This window comes from Lolium rigidum, chromosome 1 (genome assembly GCF_022539505.1).
Source record: "Lolium rigidum isolate FL_2022 chromosome 1, APGP_CSIRO_Lrig_0.1, whole genome shotgun sequence".
Classification (NCBI taxonomy): domain Eukaryota; kingdom Viridiplantae; phylum Streptophyta; class Magnoliopsida; order Poales; family Poaceae; genus Lolium; species Lolium rigidum.
In genome coordinates, this window is record NC_061508.1 from 323,502,222 (window position 1) to 323,521,668 (window position 19,447).

Below are 19,447 nucleotides of genomic sequence, written 5' to 3' on the forward strand. Positions count from 1 at the left end.
CTAGATCCATTTGACGCGCGGCTTTCATTGGCCTTTGCAGCACGATGCATAGCATTAATTGTTAGTTCTATAACATAAACGTAAGTGAACGAAAAGCAATCTTTTTCTCTTGTATGTTTTTTCAAATCAAACTGCACAATGAATACCTCTCTGAGTTCTACTTCATATTGGACGGAAGCTGAGTTCTCCAAACACATCTTCTAACTCAACTGAAGCGGAAGCTTCTATGTCTAACCCGGATGATAATTTCCATGAGACCGTACTCACTGGACCACCTTTGCTGACAAAGAAGCCTGCTCTCCCACATGCCTTCATGGGCGGTCTTTATGGTGAGCAACATGCCTGCTTCTTGCGCAAAGTCGATGTTCTTGGGCTTGAATGAGAGCAACCAGCTTCTCCCTCGACCGCAGTATACTCTGTCACCAAGCCGCACTGCTAGGGCCCTCGCATACCTTCTCACTGATGTGGTCGTACACCTCGCGTTCACTCATTCCGGTTCTTCCCCTGGCTGTTGAACTTCACGACGACGCCGTCATACAATGAAATCCTGCACCACATCCTCGCTCGTTGTTACACGCCCGCTCCGCTGTGAGGACGACCCAACTTATGCAGTCCTGCTTCGATCTCCTGCAACCACCCTTCCCCACTCCTCGCGCGTGGCCGTCCTCGGAGCGTTCCACCCTTCCCTACTCTTCCTCACGCATGGCCGTCTCGGCCTGCTCCCGTGACGCATAGAGGCGAGAATGGAGACAAGCGAGGTGCTTGGGTCTCCGACGTGGTCCTATGACGACGGCGTCGTCGAATACGACCGAATCATCAGAGGCAAGTGCGGTGATACTCCAAGACGACGACCGTGGGAAGAGAGGGTGTAGGAGGCGATGCGTGATTGTGGACGGAGAGTAAAGGTTGCGATTGTGCGTAATTGGCAACTAATGCCTGATTGATTCATTTGTTTGTATTACTTGCCATATTACGGCTAACCAAATGTAGAGTTTCCATCGTTTGTGGGCTTTGTCAGCTCCTAATGTTGGGTTAAACAAGTGGCCCAATACAAAGGCTAGCAACGGACAACCTTCCAATATATTCGGCGAATTCTTAAAAAAAAACTGAACTTCGCGAAGGGAAGCAACTCGCTCCGTATGCGACAGCTGACACTATGATGTCAGAAAAATTTCTAAGAAGTGGTCTCCCTGCTTGCCACATATCGCACGGGGAAGCAAGATGGAGATGCGTGAGGAAAGAGGACATGTGGAGAGTAGGGTGAGTTGTCTCACTTATAATTCACTTTTTTTCAAAATGAAATATCTTGAGAATCGTAATTCTAAATTAGGAAGCGTTTTCACTTTTGAGAATCTCGCATCAACATCTTCAAAACTAGATCCCACATTGATAGATTTCGGCATAAATACATAAAAATATCTAAAATATCAGATAAAAATACCATCAGCACACCAGGGTAGATATCGTCGACACACGCATGTGCGCCACTGGCTGTAGGAGATACCGGCACACCAAGGTGCTATTACCAGCGCACCAGGGTGGTACGTCGATGGAAAACTAGCTACCGCTGGTATACCTAGGTGGTGGCAGTAGTAGGGAATCTTGGTTCGTCGGCGGTAAGCCTTTCCCTAGTAGTGCTATGTGATGAGCAAGAAATGTAATCATTGGTTAGCCACTGTGACCAACACGAAATCTTTACGGTGAAAGCGCTGTGCATACGAGACACACATCAAGCAATCATTGGTTAGCCACCATGACGAAAAAGAAAACATCACAATGAAAACATCATGGGTAAAAGACACGTGGCAACCGACAAAAAAGAAATACGGTACGGTAAAAACATCTCGAACACTTAATCATTGGTTAGCCACGGTAAAGAAAAGGGAAACTTCACAGTAAAACGTCACGGACAGGATCCCATGGCGTCAAATCATTGGTTAGCAACAATGACTAAAAAACGTCATGTATGAAGGACAAGGACACGTGTATTCCCCGCATATGTCTATCTTTGATTGGTCCATTTGTCGTCCTCTAGTTGGTCCACATGTTTGTCTCTGATTGGTCCATATTCCACCATATGATTGGTCCAATGGCTGTCTTTGATTGGTCCACGGTGGCTGAGGGATGACAGTAAGAGCAACTCCATCATACCCGTTAAAAATTGGACCTTTAAAAACCTCTATACATAGCACTATATTTTTTTTACTGTCTCAAATAGACTCTGCTAGAACTGATACCGAAAAACTGGATTGTAAAAGCAAAAAGCATTTTATTTTTTGTTCTCTTTCTCATTTTCCTCTCTTCTTCCCCGTGGCCACCATCAACCTGCCCCCACCGGCCCCTATCTCTAGTGCGCGCCTTCCCTACCTCTGGCCACCTTCGCGCCCCTGCCTCTACGCCGGCCTCTGACACTCGCCAGCACAGTTGCATGGTCAAGGGTGAGGACGAGCGCCCTCCCTGGTCGTGGAAAAGGACGAGAATGGAATGCCACACGTGGACGTGGACGAGCATTCTGGGTGCATGGCTTGGACGAGGATGGCCTCCCGCGCGTAAACTAGGACAAGCTCCCACTGCCCGTGGTCGAGGATGAGCTCCCGATGTGCATGGCCGAGGACGAGCTCCAACCGTGCGTGACCGTGGACAAGCTCGATGTGAATTTGGGAGAATTTTTGCCACCGCATTGAAGTTGACTAGGTTCTGGCGAATGTCCGACGAGTTCCACATCGGGGCGTGAGCTGAAATTTGATAACCACCAGCGTTGACTAGTATAAATGGTACCGACACATTTGCCTCCGCAACTTTAGATACAAGGGCCTCAGGTGTGTGTTCACGATGCCCTTCAAAAATATCTAAGGGTTAGGCGATTTTAAGGGATCTGTCCGCGGCCATTTTTTCGATAAAAACTGTAAAACTCAGTTATTTTAATGGTTTAACCTTCCTCTTAATGGTGATGAAAACAATTCGTTGCGGGCGTGATGGCGGCATCCTACGCTTAATTATGACGGCATCTGTGACGATCTTGATGATGTTAGTTACAGAACATGTGATGTAAGAAAACAATGCTAACGATTGCCGCGATGTTGTTCGCCACGTGGTGCGTCTGCCGTGATGTTATCCGTGGTAAAAAAAAGTATATCATGGGTGACCGAGCTGGGATGGTTTGGTTGGGCACAATGAAATTCTGAAATGTCACACCCATCTGTGACGTTTTCTGGCATCCCAATACGTTGTAATCTCATACTTGACACGGATTTCGGTGCAAATCTCATCGGGGATGGCTACCCTTGACCCCATCTTGTCTATGAGGTTCCAAAATTGTTACAAACCACCAGATTTCGTGTAGTCGAAGCATGGTGGGACTATGGCCGGAAGACCGGGGGGGCTATGTCCCGATGGCTCCACGTCACCTCTCGCATCTCGGACTGGCATCGGACGACGTGCTTCTTTCGGGAAGAAGTGGATATATAGCCAATGCCGTAAATTTTGACAAATCTTCTTTACTTCGATGTTATTAAATGGTGAACTTAGAAATGCTCATTTTGGACCACACACTGCACTTAGAAGCACATCACGCCTGATGTATCGATAATGATGCAAGTCGACCGAAAACTATCCCACTGAATACCAAGGCTCCAAACCACTTATTTGAGACAAATCTGCATAGTAAGGATGCAACTTAGTCAGGTCAAGAACATCAGAGCGGTGTAAGAAAGAAATTATCATATCATTTGTTCTAAATCACAATGATTTCAATTTAGAAAATCATACTTCATGTTGCAATCTACGCGGTTAGATAAGTCAACAGTTGAAATCTGCCATGCCAACTGTGCGGCTGCAGCTATCAGAAAATAGTAGTATGGCCAAGCTGTGGAACATGATTAATGTAAGAAGTCAATACATGCTACTTAAAAATAAAATAAATACCAGTGTGATAAGATCACTAACCAAGTTCAGCATTATAGCCACTAAGTGCTAAACCACCAATCACTGCAGTACCAAAGGCGCTAATCCAGTGCTTGGTTGAATCTCCAAACCATAAGGCTGTGGATTTAACTCCTAGTTTGAGGTCATCTTGTTTGTCCTGACATGCATTATGGTACGATGATAAGATACCACGTCAACCTAATAAGATGTGTTTGCTCAATTTGATATGGAAAAACACCTGGTGTGCATATATGGTATCGTACACCAATGTCCAACATATCCCAGCAATGTACAATGGAAGGATGACAGTGGGCTCTAAACTATCTTTGATAGCAGCCCATCCTAACAAAGCTCCCCAGTTGAATGTGAAGCCGAGATATGCCTGAGGCTGTTAAAAAATGCATTGGAAGTAATTTAAGTGTTCACTCTCTGTAAGCAACATTACATTAGTAAAACCTTATCACATACCCAAAATGTGAACCTCTTCATCAAGGGATATGAAAACACCAATGGAAGCCAAGAAAGCCAGAGAACACGGCTACATAGGAAATGGGGCAAATTTAGAGGTGGTATTGTATAATTATAGAAGCAATTCGTTGGATTTTTTGGAAATTAGTATGTCCAAATGGATCAGCAGACATACATTAGACTTAGACTTGTAGGCTTCTTTATATGAATTCCACACAATGCCATATGATAGACTGTTTCTTAGGTCGAGTTTGGAGCATTCGGAATAGATAAATTTCATTCCATTCGCACGAGCAAGGAGAAGAAATTACCTAAAGTTGTTCAGTTGGAGAACAAAACCCAATACAACTAGTAGTTGATATCCGAGGAAGCACAATCCTTGAAAAGGAGTTAGAACGCCTGATGCAAGAGGCCTGATTTTGGTGCGCTCAACCTACAAGAGGAACATGTCCATCATCACTTCTTCGCTTGAGCCACTTGAGTGAAATAATGCAACGTAGAGACATTTATATATGCAAGTGGGTCATCGTTAGAGTACCTTCTATCCACTTCAGTTCAAAAAATTGAGGTAACTTATGCCATCAAATGATCACTTTGGAAAAGTTACTTTATTTTTCACGGCTATTAGGGTACAGGGTACTTAATAGTGACCTACTTGCATCTCTAGAAAATATATCCAATATTTTTTGAGCGCCTTTGTTAGAATATTTCTCTATACGAGTTTAACTAAGTTTTTTGTTTAGTCTACTACTTAACCTATTTATCATGACATATGACACTTAATTGTGCTAAATTATTAGTTCAAAAGTAATCATATAATACATCTATAGCTGCATTTGATCCTTTTATGTATATCCGTGGTTCGAAAAACTTCAATGTATTTTCAATAACAGGGAAATTCTGAAGGGTGTTGTATGCAACTAGAAGAAATTATAAAGGAGATACACAAATAACCTTCTTATCAATGTTGCGGTCGAGAAGATCATTGACTGTGCAACCAGCTCCCCTCATGGGGATAGCTAAACATCCAAAGAGTGCGAGCATTTTCAAGTCAGGGAGCTCCCCCGGCATTGCCGCGATTGTTATTGACCTACAAAGCAAAGGTTACAGGAGCTTTCCAAATCAGGAGACAAATAAATCTGGTTTGAACTAAATGTACAAAAAATGCCAAAATGCATTAAAAATGTCTCATATGAAGCTTTAACAAACCATAAGATGGTACCATGTTTTGAGTTATGAAACATTTAGATGATTTCTCTTGTTACTTGGTAATGTACTGTTGAATGTAGATGGGCTGCAGCCCAGTAAGGCAGCCCATGTAGTCTACAATTCCTGAAATCTCAAGGCCCATCACGTTGGCAGCTTGGGACAGCCTTGGGGGACAAAGTTTAGTCCCACATTGCTAGTTGGGAGAGAGTTGGAGTGGTATATAAGGGTTGCTGTTCTAGTCATTCCAAGTGAGTGAGAATAGAAAGAGCCCTCGCGCACTCCTCCTCCTCCGCCCGCCCGTCTCGGCTCGGCACGTCACGTCACGCACGCACGTCGCGTTTCGTGACTCGAGTTCGAGTTCGATACACACTCAAGGAAGCCTAAATTTTTGCTTGGTGCACCAACTGTGTTGGGTACGTGTCGGCCTGCATGTGCATGCTCGCCGCCTCCCAGGCTATACAAGGAGACAGATCAGATCTAGAGAAACACACAGTTCTCAGAACTCTCTAGTCCATCTCTCTCGCGAAGTTCCTTTTGCTGCGCTACTCTCTAGTCTTCCCCATCCCGGCGTTTGCGTGCACAGCCGTCCGGGAGAGCAGGCCTCCGAAACTCCGTCCGTTGAGATCCTGCACCGGGAGACGGGCGATAAGGTTTTTGGGGAGCGTCTCGGCGCGACTGCTCGCTGCTGTTCATCTTCTTCCTCGACGATCCGGCTGCTTCATCGACAGATCCGACTACACCATGGGCGACATCAACAATACCCATGGTGGTGGTGGTCTTGCTGCTCGGTGCGACCTTCCCGGTCGCGATGTACGTGCTTTTCCTCTCATACCTTGCACTCGCTACTTGTTCCATGTTCGGATCCGATGCATGTGCTTAGTCTGATAAGTATGGTTAAGTATGCTTGTGCATCTGTAATGTTGCTTTCGGTAATTAAACTCACACGGAAATTGCCTAATAATCTAACAATCCAAAAACCTTATATGCTTAGGCAATTTTCACCGTCTGGTTTCTTCTGCTGCGCTTAAACCGAGCCCGTTTACGGGTTCTCATTTCAAGAGATGGCAGAGTAAGACCCTCTTGTGGCTCACTTCTATGGGCGTGCATCGAGTTGCGGAAGGTACTCCCAGAGGTCCGCTTACTCCTGAAGAGGATAAAGCGTTCGGGGATGCCACCGTAATCTTTGTGGGTGCCGTCCTAAGTGTGCTTGGAGACAAGTTGGTTGATGCTTATCTGCACATACGAAATGGGAAGGAACTGTGGGATGCACTAGACGCTAAGTTTGGTGCTGCCGATGCCGGAGGTGAACTGTATGCTATGGAGCAGTTCAATGACTACAGAATGGTTGAGAACCGATCTGTAGTAGAACAGGCTCATGAGATACAGATCATGGCAAAGGAACTCGAGCTCCTCAAGTGTGTGCTACCGGACAAGTTTGTCGCGGGATGCATTGTCGCTAAGCTTCCCCCTTCATGGAGGAACTTTGCCACTTCCTCGAAACATCGGAGGCATGAGTTTTCCGTTGAGAATATCATGGGCTCTCCGGATGTTGAGGAGAAGGCGAGGGCAAAAGACAAACACACTTGGAGGAACCGAGGGACGTTCTGCTGCCAATATGGTGCGGAAAAATGCCCACAAGTCCAAGGGAAAGAACAAGGGAGTCTCCCGGACTACCAACTTCAAGAAGAAGGGGAAAACGGAGAAGAAAGATCCTTGCCTGGGTGTGTGGCGAGACTGGCCATTGGGCCAATCGTTGTCCACAACGCAAAGGAAAGAAATGTCAGTCTGGACGGAACTCAAATTCTGTCGAGCATGGTCATTGGCAACACGAGAGGAAGGAACTACAGGGTATGGTAATATGTTACCTACTGTTCTTTCGGTGTTTCAGCCCATGGAATGGTGGGTTGATACAGGTGCTAATGTTCATGTGTGTGCTGACATCTCCATGTTTACCTCTTATCAGGCACGAGGTTCCTCAGTAATGATGGGGAATGGGTTACATGCTACTGTTCGTGGTGTTGGCACGGTAGATCTGAAGTTTACTTCGGGAAAGATCGTGCAACCGAGGAACGTGCTTGCATGTCCCTTCTATCAAGAAGAATCTCGTTAGTGGCTCCCGTCTTATGAAAGATGGGTTTAAGTTGGTGTTTGAGTCCAATAAAGTTGTACTGTCTAAGTATGGAACTTTTGTTGGAAAGGGATATGAGTGTGAGGGAATGTTGCGTTTCTCTCTACAAGACTTCTGTGATAATGTTGTGAACCATGTAAGCACTAATGTTAATGAAACTAATGTTTGGCATTCACGACTTTGTCATGTTAATTTCGGTTGTATGACGCGGCTTGCTGATATGAGTTTAATTCCGAAATTCACCTTTGTCAAAGGCTCTAAGTGCCATGCTTGTGTGCAAGCAAAGCAGCCTCGCAAGCCTCATAAGCTCGCGAAGGAAAGAAACTTGGCACCACTAGAGCTCATACATTCAGATCTATGTGAGATGAATGGTGAGTTGACAAAAGGTGGAAAGAAATTTTTCATGACTTTGATTGATGATTCCACTAGGTATTGTTATGTGTATCTCCTGAAAACTAAAGATGAGGCTCTTGATTTCTTTAAAATCTATAAGGCTGAAGTTGAGAATCAACTTGAAAGAAAGATAAAAAGGGTTCGGTCTGATCGTGGTGGAGAGTACTTTTCTAATGAGTTCAATTTATTCTGTGCGGAACATGGTATAATCCATGAGAGGACGCCTCCCAATTCCCCACAATCCAATGGGATTGCGGAAAGGAAAAACCGTACTCTAACAGATTTGGTTAATGCCATGTTAGATGTTTCGGGTTTATCCAAGGAATGGTGGGGGGAGGCTATATTGACTTCGTGTCATGTCCTAAATCGTGTTCCAACCAAGAATAAAGAGATTACCCCTTATGAGGAATGGGAAAAGAAAAGACCAACACTCTCCTACCTACGAACTTGGGGCTGTTTGGCTAAAGTGAATTTGCCAATCACCAAAAAGCGAAAGCTTGGACCAAAAACCGTGGACTGTGTCTTTCTTGGCTATGCTGCCCATAGCATTGCTTATAGATTTCTTGTGGTGAAATCTGGAGTGGACGACATGAATGTTGGCACCATCTTTGAATCAAGAGATGCTACATTCTTTGAGGACATATTTCCTATGAGAGATATGCATGGCATGTCTAGTTGGGAATCTGATCCAATACATGAAACTGCTACGGAGTCTGATGAGGAATCTGATGATGAGAGTTCAGATTCTGATGAAGATAACAATGAAGCTCCCACAAGGAGTAAGAGACAAAGGACTGCAAAGTCTTTTGGTAATGATTTCATTGTGTATCTTGTGGATGATACTCCCACTACCGTTTCAGAAGCTCTCGCATCTCCTGATGCAGACTACTGGAAGGAAGCGGTTCAAAGCGAGATGGATTCCATCTTGGCTAATGGAACTTGGGAGTTATCTGAGCGTCCTTATGGGTGCAAACCTGTAGGATGTAAATGGGTATTTAAGAAGAAGCTTCGAGCTGATGGTACTATTGAGAAGTACAAGGCTCGGCTTGTAGCCAAAGGCTATACCCAAAAGGAAGGCGAAGATTTCTTCGATACCTACTCACCTGTGGCGAGATTGACCACCATCCGAGTACTACTGTCATTGGCTGCCTCACACGGTCTTCTCGTTCATCAAATGGACGTTAAGACGGCTTTCCTAAATGGAGAGTTGGACGAGGAAATTTACATGGAACAGCTCGATGGTTTTGTACTACAAGGTCAAGAAAGAAAGGTGTGTAAATTAAAGAAATCTTTGTATGGTCTTAAACAAGCACCCAAACAATGGCATGAGAAGTTTGAAAGAACTTTGACATCTGTGGGCTTTGCTGTCAATGAAGCCGACAAATGTGTGTATTACCGCCATGGTGGGGGTGAGGGAGTTGTCCTATGCTTGTATGTGGATGACATACTAATTTTTGGGACAAGTCTCAAAGTGATTCAGGAGGTAAAAACCTTCTTATCTCAGTGTTTCGAGATGAAAGATCTTGGAGAAGCTGATGTTATATTGAACATCAAGCTATTGAGAGATGAGAATAATGGGATTACACTTGTGCAATCTCATTATGTTGAGAAGGTGTTGAGCAGATTTGGCTATGCTGATTGCAAATCTTCTCTCACACCTTATGATCCTAGTGTCTTGCTTCGAAAGAATGAAAAGGCAACTAAAGATCAATTGAGATACTCTCAAATCATTGGTTCACTCATGTATTTAGCTTGCGCTACGAGGCTCGATATCTCGTTTGTCGTGTGCAAACTTAGCCGGTTTGTGGCCAACCCGGGAGATGATCATTGGCATGCTCTTGAGAGAGTGATGCGCTATCTAAAGGGAACCATGAGTTATGGAATTCATTATACCGGGTATCCAAGAGGACTTGAAGGGTATAGTGACTCCAATTGGATTTCTGATGCTAAAATGAAGGCCACAAGTGGATATGTTTTCACTCTTGGTGGTGGCGCTGTTTCCTGGAAGTCTTGCAAGCGAGACCATCTTAACGAGGTCAACTATGGAAGCAGAACTCACAGCATTAGATACAGCTACTGTCGAAGCGGAATGGCTTCGTGAGCTCTTGATGGACTTGCCTATGGTTGAAAAACCAATACCGGCCATCCTCATGAATTGTGATAATCAAACTGTGATTGTCAAAGTGAAAAGTTCTAAGGATAATATGAAAAGTTCCAAACATATCAAGAGGAGATTGAAGTCTGTCAGAAAACTGAAGAACTCCGGAGTGATAGCATTGGATTATGTCCAAAGTGCTAAAAATCGGCAGATCCTTTCACAAAAGGACTATCAAGAAATATGATAGACCTTGCATCAATGGAGATGGGTTTGAGACCCACTTGAGTTGCCGAGGGGGTAACCCAACCTATGTGATCGGAAATTCCGTGAACTAGGACCTGGGAAAACAAACCGGAGTAACTGAGTTGAGAGAAAATTTAATACTCCCACTCCGCTGCAGATGCAATTCTCTCATAGCTACTGTAAGGCAGGTTGACAATGTCTTAATGTGTTCTGAGCGGCTCTTAATGAGCGAAGACGCTGTCCTACTGAGGCGATCTTTTGAAGAACACACCTATATGAGTGACACTACTGGTCATAGTGTGGGAGATTTGGGTGAATCTCTAGTAAGCTCATGAAAGGCCGAGGAGTATGACTTATAAGCTCCACCCGAGGGGAAGGCTATGGCAGCCTAGTACCGTGCCGGCATTGAGCGAAACTTGCTTGCACAAAGACCGACAATTCAAGGCATAGTCCATTGTTCGGTTGTAGTCAAGCGTAGCACCTTGCCTAGGTGGAAGTTCAACTTAACAGTCTCCACCGAAGTGCAGGTATATTAAACAGTGAACGGAACTAATGTGTCATCTGATGTGCATGTGAGATCTGGTGGGGGATTGTTGAATGTAGATGGGCTGCAGCCCAGTAAGGCAGCCCATGTAGTCTACAATTCCTGAAATCTCAAGGCCCATCACGTTGGCAGCTTGGGACAGCCTTGGGGGACAAAGTTTAGTCCCACATTGCTAGTTGGGAGAGAGTTGGAGTGGTATATAAGGGTTGCTGTTCTAGTCATTCCAAGTGAGTGAGAATAGAAAGAGCCCTCGCGCACTCCTCCTCCGCCCGCCCGTCTCGGCTCGGCACGTCACGCACGCACGTCGCGTTTCGTGACTCGAGTTCGAGTTCGATACACACTCAAGGAAGCCTAAATTTTTGCTTGGTGCACCAACTGTGTTGGGTACGTGTCGGCCTGCATGTGCATGCTCGCCGCGTGTCCCTGGCTTCCTACGCGTGTCAACGCGGTCGGGTCGGCTTCCTCCCAGGCTATACAAGGAGACAGATCAGATCTAGAGAAACACACAGTTCTCAGAACTCTCTAGTCCATCTCTCTCGCGAAGTTCCTTTTGCTGCGCTACTCTCTAGTCTTCCCCATCCCGGCGTTTGCGTGCACAGCCGTCCGGGAGAGCAGGCCTCCGAAACTCCGTCCGTTGAGATCCCGCACCGGGAGACGGGCGATAAGGTTTTTGGGGAGCGTCTCGGCGCGACTGCTCGCTGCTGTTCATCTTCTTCCTCGACGATCCGGCTGCTTCATCGACAGATCCGACTACACCATGGGCGACATCAACAATACCCATGGTGGTGGTGGTGCTGCTGCTGGTGCGACCTTCCCGGTCGCGATGTACGTGCTTTTCCTCTCATACCTTGCACTGCTACTTGTTCCATGTTCAGATCTGATGCATGTGCTTAGTCTGATAAGTATGGTTAAGTATGCTTGTGCATCTGTAATGTTGCTTTCGGTAATTAAACTCACACGGAAATTGCCTAATAATCTAACATTTACAACATGGTAAGAATAAATAGTAAAAAGGACAGCAGGCTCTCTGGCTCCTGTATGAAAGTGCAACCAAACAATTAGCAAGAGCAATCAACAATATATTTTAAAAAGTAATATTCTAGAACTTATATTCGAATGTGGCAGCATGGCGAGTAGACGTGGGATGGCACACCCGATAAGTTCGTTCTGTCGGGTCATTCCTTGACCGCATAAATAAGGTGAATGAGATAGAAAAGATGCATTACTGCACGCACCACAAAAAAACTCCATCGTGTCCATCGTGTGCGGTTGAGATTAGAGACAGTGCGAGCGACTGCATGTGTTTTTTTGGCAACATCATCTGGTATTAGAGCATTATGTCAAGGACACTATCGAAAAAGTGAAGGTGGCACTTGACGAGGGGAGCGGCTCCCAGACTCGCAGCTGCCGGTGAACTAGTGTCGACATCCATCCGTGTCTTCTTGCCAATGGAGTGGCCGCAGCTTCGCGGGTGGCGGCGAGATAGTCATGCGGGAAAGCTCGGGTAGTGCCTAGTACATGGCGCTCACCCTAACAAATTACATGGAGTGGGCGATGGTGATTTGCGTCTAGCTCCAGGCGGCACACCTGTAGGATGTGGGATCTCATCAAGTTCGGCGCATAGGAGAAGGTGACAATGGGGCAGGGCCGTCGAGTGCCCCGAAGGACGACGAGTAGGCTAGGGTAGATCAACTGGTAATTTCATTCAAAGTTGTAAAACATAATAATTTTTAATTTTCGTACTCTTTAATTGTTTTGGGGCCTCGTTTGGGGATGCGGCTGGAAACAAATGTCCTCCAAAAACGACAACACCTTGCGGTATACGCCAAACGCTAGATCCCGCGTTTTTTCGAACGTTGTTTGGGGGACGCGACTGGAGATGCTCTTAGAGCAGCCCCGGAGGATGTGTCCGGACACTCCTATCTTCTTTTCTTTTGTTTATCTCCCTCGTGAGGTTCACGCACGGGGCGTAGGATTGGCTAGACACGGGGAGAGGAGAGTTTTGGCTGACGCCGATGCTCCCCCGGCCGGAGCTTCCTCCAGGAGACGGAAACGAGGCTCATGAGCTCGGCGCACTCTACGTCTTGTACACGCCGATGCGAGGTGCGGCCATGGAGCCGCCTGCCGAATCATTTGTGGGCTGCAGGTGCCGTGAGGTCCACCTGCATCTCCTCCTATCACATCGCCCTTTCTCCGACCGTTAAGGCGCACAACTTCGGCAAGGGGAGGATCCATCCAGGGCGCCGTTGAGCTTGTCCCCTCCCTCGCACCTGAGGTCTATGTGGCCATGCTCGCCGCATGCGAGGATGTCTGGCTGCTGTTGGCCATGGGCTCCACCTGCACTGACCGATGTCGGCTATGCTCCCCTCGTCCCTCGATGACTCCGGCCCAAGGACAACAACCAACACACCCATGCGCCTAACGGAGCCGGATGTTGCGAGCGGGAGTCGACGTTGCTACCACAACTCTGTGGATTAGCATCATAGGGGAAAGTTTTGTGCTACAATAGTTCTTTGTTCTTGCATCATATGAAGGATTCTTTTTCTACAACTATTCTACGTTATTCGCCATATATACATCATGTGGATTTGCATCACATGTACTATTTCTTTGCTACAGCTGTTATATAGTTTTGCTATATTAGTATAAATTTCTTGCTACGAGGTTTTGGTGTATTAGTATAATGTTTATTTTGCTACAATAGCAAGGATCTCGTTAGAGACATCGTAACATAATTCGTTTTGCTGTTTTGCTATTTTAGTACATGGATTTTTCTACGAGGTGTATGTCGATTCTCCGATGACGTTGGGTTTGCTATAGTACCATAAATGTTTTGCTAAAAGGTCTCCGGCGAAGTCTCGAAGAGATCATGTTTGCTACAATAGAATAATTCTTTTTTGCAAAAAGGTCTCCAGTGAAATCTCCATGTCTGGCGGGTCTTCTTTTTTTTTTTTACTTTTAGTCGAACCTTTTCTTCTTCGATGCAGCAAAAGCAAATTAATTTTTTTCCTACAGTGTAGCAAAAGCAGAATTTGAGACAAAACTAGACATATAAACTGATCAAACGGCCCAAAATGATTTGATCAAACAACTGGGACTGATCTTGGAAGTTTTGAGCCCCGGCCGGAGGATTCTTAGACCGGTCACAATGGGTTGTATCAAATACTAGTATCATTAATATCATGCACATGATACTAGTGTATCATACTCTACAATGTATGATATATCATATACTCATTATTAATTTATAAAATCTCGATACATATGTATGGAGAAGATCTATTTGATATTGAATTTTGTAGTTCTACATATCATGATACGGTATCTATCTACCAATACTACTATTATCAATTGCCATGCCATGTTAGCTTTTTTGCGTGCAGGAAATGCATAAACCTACATATGATACACTCATTGTAGGTAGTTTTAGCGGCGTCCTTACTGTCCTTCCTCTTTGCCGGTTGGGTCAGATATTTGCGTTTTCAAGCGTGACCCTAATTCTATGCAAAAACGGTGTTCACAGATAGTAATATCAGCAGCACCGGTAGTGTAGTTAACTAGTAAGCATACCACATGCAGGGCCAAGCGAAGAGCCAGGTGCCGATGGGCTTGTCGAGACGAGCGAGCATCGCGTACGGGCGCGCCGCCTCAAGTGAACTCTCCACCCACGACACCGGCGGGGGGCCGCTATCCTTCCTGTCTTTCTCCATGGATTGGACTGGAAAGAGGACCCTGTCGATGTAGTGTGAGCACGCCTCAGTGGTGCTCAGGCGGTGGAGGGCCATGGCAGTGTCAGGACCTTCGTCTACGTGTTATTGGCACCACGGAATGATATGGGTTTAAACCTGAATCTGAAGCTAATGAAGCAAGCAAATCGAAGGCGCGCAGGATATGCCAAATAGGCATAATTTAGCAGCTACAGCTTTGGATCCCCTGTAATCCCGTACTCCCACTCTCCATTATTTTAGGATTAGGACGCGTTTAGCCCAGGCCTGGTCTTGCCGGCCGGCCTCCGGCGGTGCTCGTTTGTCCGGGCAGGTTTTTCGCCGGCGCGCTTCCTGCTGCTCCAAAAAAGCATTCCACATCTCGCGCACCTGGTGCTCACTTCCCTTTCGTGTCTGACGTCCACCTTCTTGGTACGCAAAAACAGGTTTTCATCATCCAATCCCAGCCCACCCCGGCCCCTCACCTAGGCCAAGGTTGGTCTGCTGCAAGCCTCCATACGTACAACTTTTCTGCCTCCTATAAGTATCACAACTTTTCTGCCTCCTATAAGTATCACAACGGATTCGCGTACGGGCGCATCGCGTACAACACTTCCTAGCTCATTGATTTGATCGTCACCTGAACAAATGAAGACATGAAAGCACAAAATCTGAGGGCTCCAAGGAAACCAAATGCAACCCCATCTCCTTTCCCTCTCCCTCCCCTCCATCACCCCATGAAACCCCTAGGTCATGAACACCAATGGAACACTGAAGCAATTTAGATGGATTTGTAGCAAAAAAATCTCAGGTCCACGAAGCAAAATAAATACAACTGTCCGCAGAAAATTTAGTTGCATCCAGACACCCAGTTGAATACTACAACAAAGAACAAACCTGAAAACAACTTGCCCCATAGGTGGGCACATAAGAAAGTCCCTAACAACAACTTAGTTGTTTGCACATATATTGTCCTCCGAAGGCAACAGTGGTGACGGCGCCGATAGCCTAGACTCAGCGCGTTCCATCACCGTCATTAGATTAGGTTTTACCTTTTTTTCAAATGTCAAACTTTGTACAAATTTTAATGAAATCCGCCTAGTTTTAATTTTGGGATTGTTTTGGTTGCTATTGGGGTTTTGGTTGCTATTGGGGGCGCCGGTTTAGAGTCGCCGGTATGGGACAACTCTTCCTAAGTAGAGAGCAGCTGTCGAGACGCCTATTTGAGGGGCGCTGGTAGACATGGTCTTAATAAGGTAGAAGTGGTGTACCAAATAAAACGCAGAAGCAATGATCAACTGCATAGATGCTCTATATGTGCCGCTTTTAAGAAGAAAATGTGTTTTACCAAAGTACTCGCAGTCCACAATTGGCTTTGGATTGCTCTAATCTGCCGATGGTACATAATTCTCCTTGTTGACGCCTTGTTCTTCTTCATCATTAATTTCAATCACTCATAGTGCATTCTCATGTGCAACCACAACCCTAATAGATAAAGTGCACGTGGTTTACTAGTTTATGATGTAAATGACTACAGCATAGATATAACTAAGAAGACAATAGCAATGATCTTAGACAGTAAAGAAAAAAAATTAAGAACATGAAATGCTGATTACCTTCCACAAGCTATCAAACATGCAAGACCTTTAACCTCTGAAAGGACGCGTTAGTGGAAAATAGGCCTGTTGTCGCGGGCTGTTAGAGGGTTTTGTCCCGGCCGGCCACCCGGGACAACGGAGGCGGGACAAAAGGCCAACCCTTTTGTCCCGGCCTAGTTACCAGCTGGGACATAAAGTCCACCACGTGGCTGCGATGCAGGTGTTTGGGCTGGAGGACCTTTTGTCCCGGCTCGTAATAACAACCGGGACAAAAGGTTTTTTCTTTTTTCATTTTTCATTTTTCATTTTTCATTTTTCATTTTTCATTTTTCGTTTTTCATTTTTTCTTTACTCTCTCACTTTGGACCATTGTTACACTAATTACACATAATCTATACTCAAATTCTAGACTTGGTCACTTACCAGTCGACCACACATCCTCACGCTACCCCACCCTCAGCACGCTTAACTTCTCGGTTCTTTCCTGCCGTGCTCCCGCGAATGTGGTTGTACCTTGTTGTAAATACTACCATAAGATAATAATATAGTATTTCAATGTGAGAAATTTGAATTTCTTTCAATCTTTAAACCGCAAGTGGACAAATAATATATGCATAACTATTAGAAAAGTATGAGGAATTTGAATATGGAATAATTTTATTTTTAATATTATTATCAAATAATATATGCATTATTCATATAATATGACCAAATAATTAACTTTCAATCTTTAAACCGCAAGTGGACAAATAATATAGGCATAACTATTAAAAAAGTGTGAGGAATTTGAATATGGAATAATTTTATTTTTATTTATTTATTAATATTTTTATCAAATAGTATATGCATTATTCATATAATATGGCCAAATAATTAATATCGTTGAATATTTAAACCGCAAGTGGACAAATAATATATGCATAACTATTAGAATATTAGAAAAGTGTGAGGAATTTGAATATGGAATAATTTTATTTTTATTCATTTATTAATATTATTATCAAATAATATATGCATTATTCATATAATATGACATTATTATCAAGTGTTAAGAAGAAGTAACACTTCAGAAAGATCTTATCAAATAATATTTCTTTCCCCATATTTAACATTGTATCAGTATAGTAAAGTGCAATATATGAACTCAGTTTGAAATTGCTTGGTTATGCCTGCAGTACTGTATGTGAGGAATTTAAATAACTATATAATAGAAAGATTTAATATATTGATCGCGGTGATTTATACATAGAAGGCAGACACCACACCACTATGCATCTACTCATAAATTTTAAGTCTGAGGCGATCCATATGGATATTGTAGCCAAGTGGCCGAAAATGCCTCCTACCCAGCTCGAAGCCGACGCGAGCGTCGAGAGCGGCATACTGCAGTTGCTTATGGCTCAAGGGAAAATCGACCCATCCAAAAATCAGTGCCTCTTCTTCTAATTCCTTGACGATCTTCAGCGGCTTGTTCTTCTTATAATTAAACTTCTTCTTCTGCTCAAGACCCGTCCCAATATAATGATTTGTCAAATCATACAAACTCGGATTCTGCTTTCTTGGTACGGGTTCTGGAGGATCTGCTGCAGGTTGATCGTAGACGGAATAATAATTCCGTAAGTCTGCAACATATCCACATCATTGTGGATTGCCGCGCCACAAAATCTGATGTTCTTGTCCGCAAGGAAATTGATGAGCAGTTGTGGCACTTCATCGGCATGCACAATATGGAAGACCAGAGTATGTTGCGCGACGGAGAGTTGCAGGACAGCGGCGCGTTGGTTACCCTTGCAAGGGTCGGTGAACTCGCGGTCCAAGCCCACGACCTTCAAACACATAAAAAAATTACATTGGGATTTTGGATGCGTTATGATATCTCTAAATTTTAAGCTACATATCTTTGATAACAAAAGCCGTGGAAAACTAACCTTGATTTCCGCGGCGTCGAGGAAATCCCTCTTGACGGCACGGATCCACCTCTCCACCCTCTTCGCCACGGAGGGTGTACGTGACCTTGAAATTCATCTTCTCCATGAAATCGTAGTAGACTTTAGATACAGGGAAGTCGAGGGCGCGCGCGAGCTTGACCATTTCGGGTTTCATGAGGGCCAGCCGGGGCTAATGGTGCAGTTTTGGTGGCTATGGAGATCTGAGGAAGAACAAGGCATGTATATAGGGGAGAGGGAGGTGAAAAGGCCGGTCATGGCGTCGGCGGCGACAAGGGCAGATCCATGCCAATTTTTGAGAGGGGAAAAATACGATAACTGGTGCAAATAATATTTATAAGTGGGGGCAAATCAGTTTTTAGCTTAGCATATTACAAGGTAAATAAAAATTGAGTGGGGGCAGCTGCCCGCCTAGACTATAGGTTGGATCCGCCCATGGGCGGCGATGCAAATTCCTGCGCGGCGATCGTTCTGCTTCCTCTCTGTTTCCGTGTGCAGTAATGCCGAGACGATCGATTTCCACGCGGGAACGAACCGTCGGACCTTATGTCCCAGCTCGTGTCTCCAGCCGGGACAAAAGAGCTGCCAGCAAGACTCGAAAGGCCTCAGACCCTTTTGTCCCGGTTGAAGGCTTCAACCAGGACAAAATATCTTAAAGAACCGCGACAAAAGGTCCCGTAACTTCTCGGTGATTTCGGGCGACGTGGCCGGCTTGTTTTTCCCGGCTTCAGACTGGGCCGGGACAAAAGATCTACACTGAAGCCTAGTTTTCTACTAGTGAAATGAATTTAGCGCAGATATCTTTATTGATAATCTTGAATCCTCTACTATCCAATATAGAATTGAGTGCAATTAAAAAAGATAATCTTGAATCCTCTACTATCCAATATAGAATACTATTAATTTCTTCTCATTTAGCATGGCTTTGTGAATGACTTGCTAAGATTCAAAAGAGTATTGAGTCGTTTCCGGACTGATTTTTTATCGAAAAAAGATTAAGACCTCCAGCCTCTGCATTAAAAAGATGCATGGTCCAAAAAGTTTTGGCCCTCTTGATTTCTTTTCTATAAATGATAGTTTCTCTCAAAGTAGTCCTTTTGTTTCACCAAAATTATCCCACTGCCTTGGAAGAATTTGTACTACTCTCACACAGGTCGTGATTTGGGGGATTCTCCGCTTCCCTCTCGTTCCT

The 19,447-nt window shown here is 44.8% G+C and overlaps 1 protein-coding gene across 1 annotated transcript; it reads right to left on the bottom strand.

The window, feature by feature from the left end:
* Positions 1–3,568: 3,568 nt before the first annotated feature.
* LOC124662492 (4-hydroxybenzoate polyprenyltransferase, mitochondrial-like) lies at positions 3,569–14,708 on the bottom strand. Its single transcript, XM_047200325.1, has 8 exons — positions 14,578–14,708; positions 5,347–5,482; positions 4,704–4,825; positions 4,393–4,462; positions 4,163–4,312; positions 3,946–4,081; positions 3,769–3,865; positions 3,569–3,656 (listed from the first exon to the last, which is right to left on the bottom strand). Exons 1-8 carry the CDS (start codon positions 14,634–14,636, stop codon positions 3,569–3,571), a joined length of 858 nt encoding a protein of 285 aa, XP_047056281.1. The 5' UTR covers positions 14,637–14,708.
* Positions 14,709–19,447: the final 4,739 nt, after the last annotated feature.

Coding starts and splice junctions, on each gene's coding strand:
- LOC124662492 (XM_047200325.1), bottom strand. CDS start 14,636: ATGCTCGCTCGTCTCGACAAGCCCATCGGCACCTGGCTCTTCGCTTGG. Junction 4,082..4,162: donor ATACCATATATGCACACCAG/GTGTTTTTCCAT, acceptor AATGCATGTCAG/GACAAACAAGATGACCTCAA. Junction 3,657..3,768: donor CGCGTAGATTGCAACATGAA/GTATGATTTTCT, acceptor CTTACTATGCAG/ATTTGTCTCAAATAAGTGGT.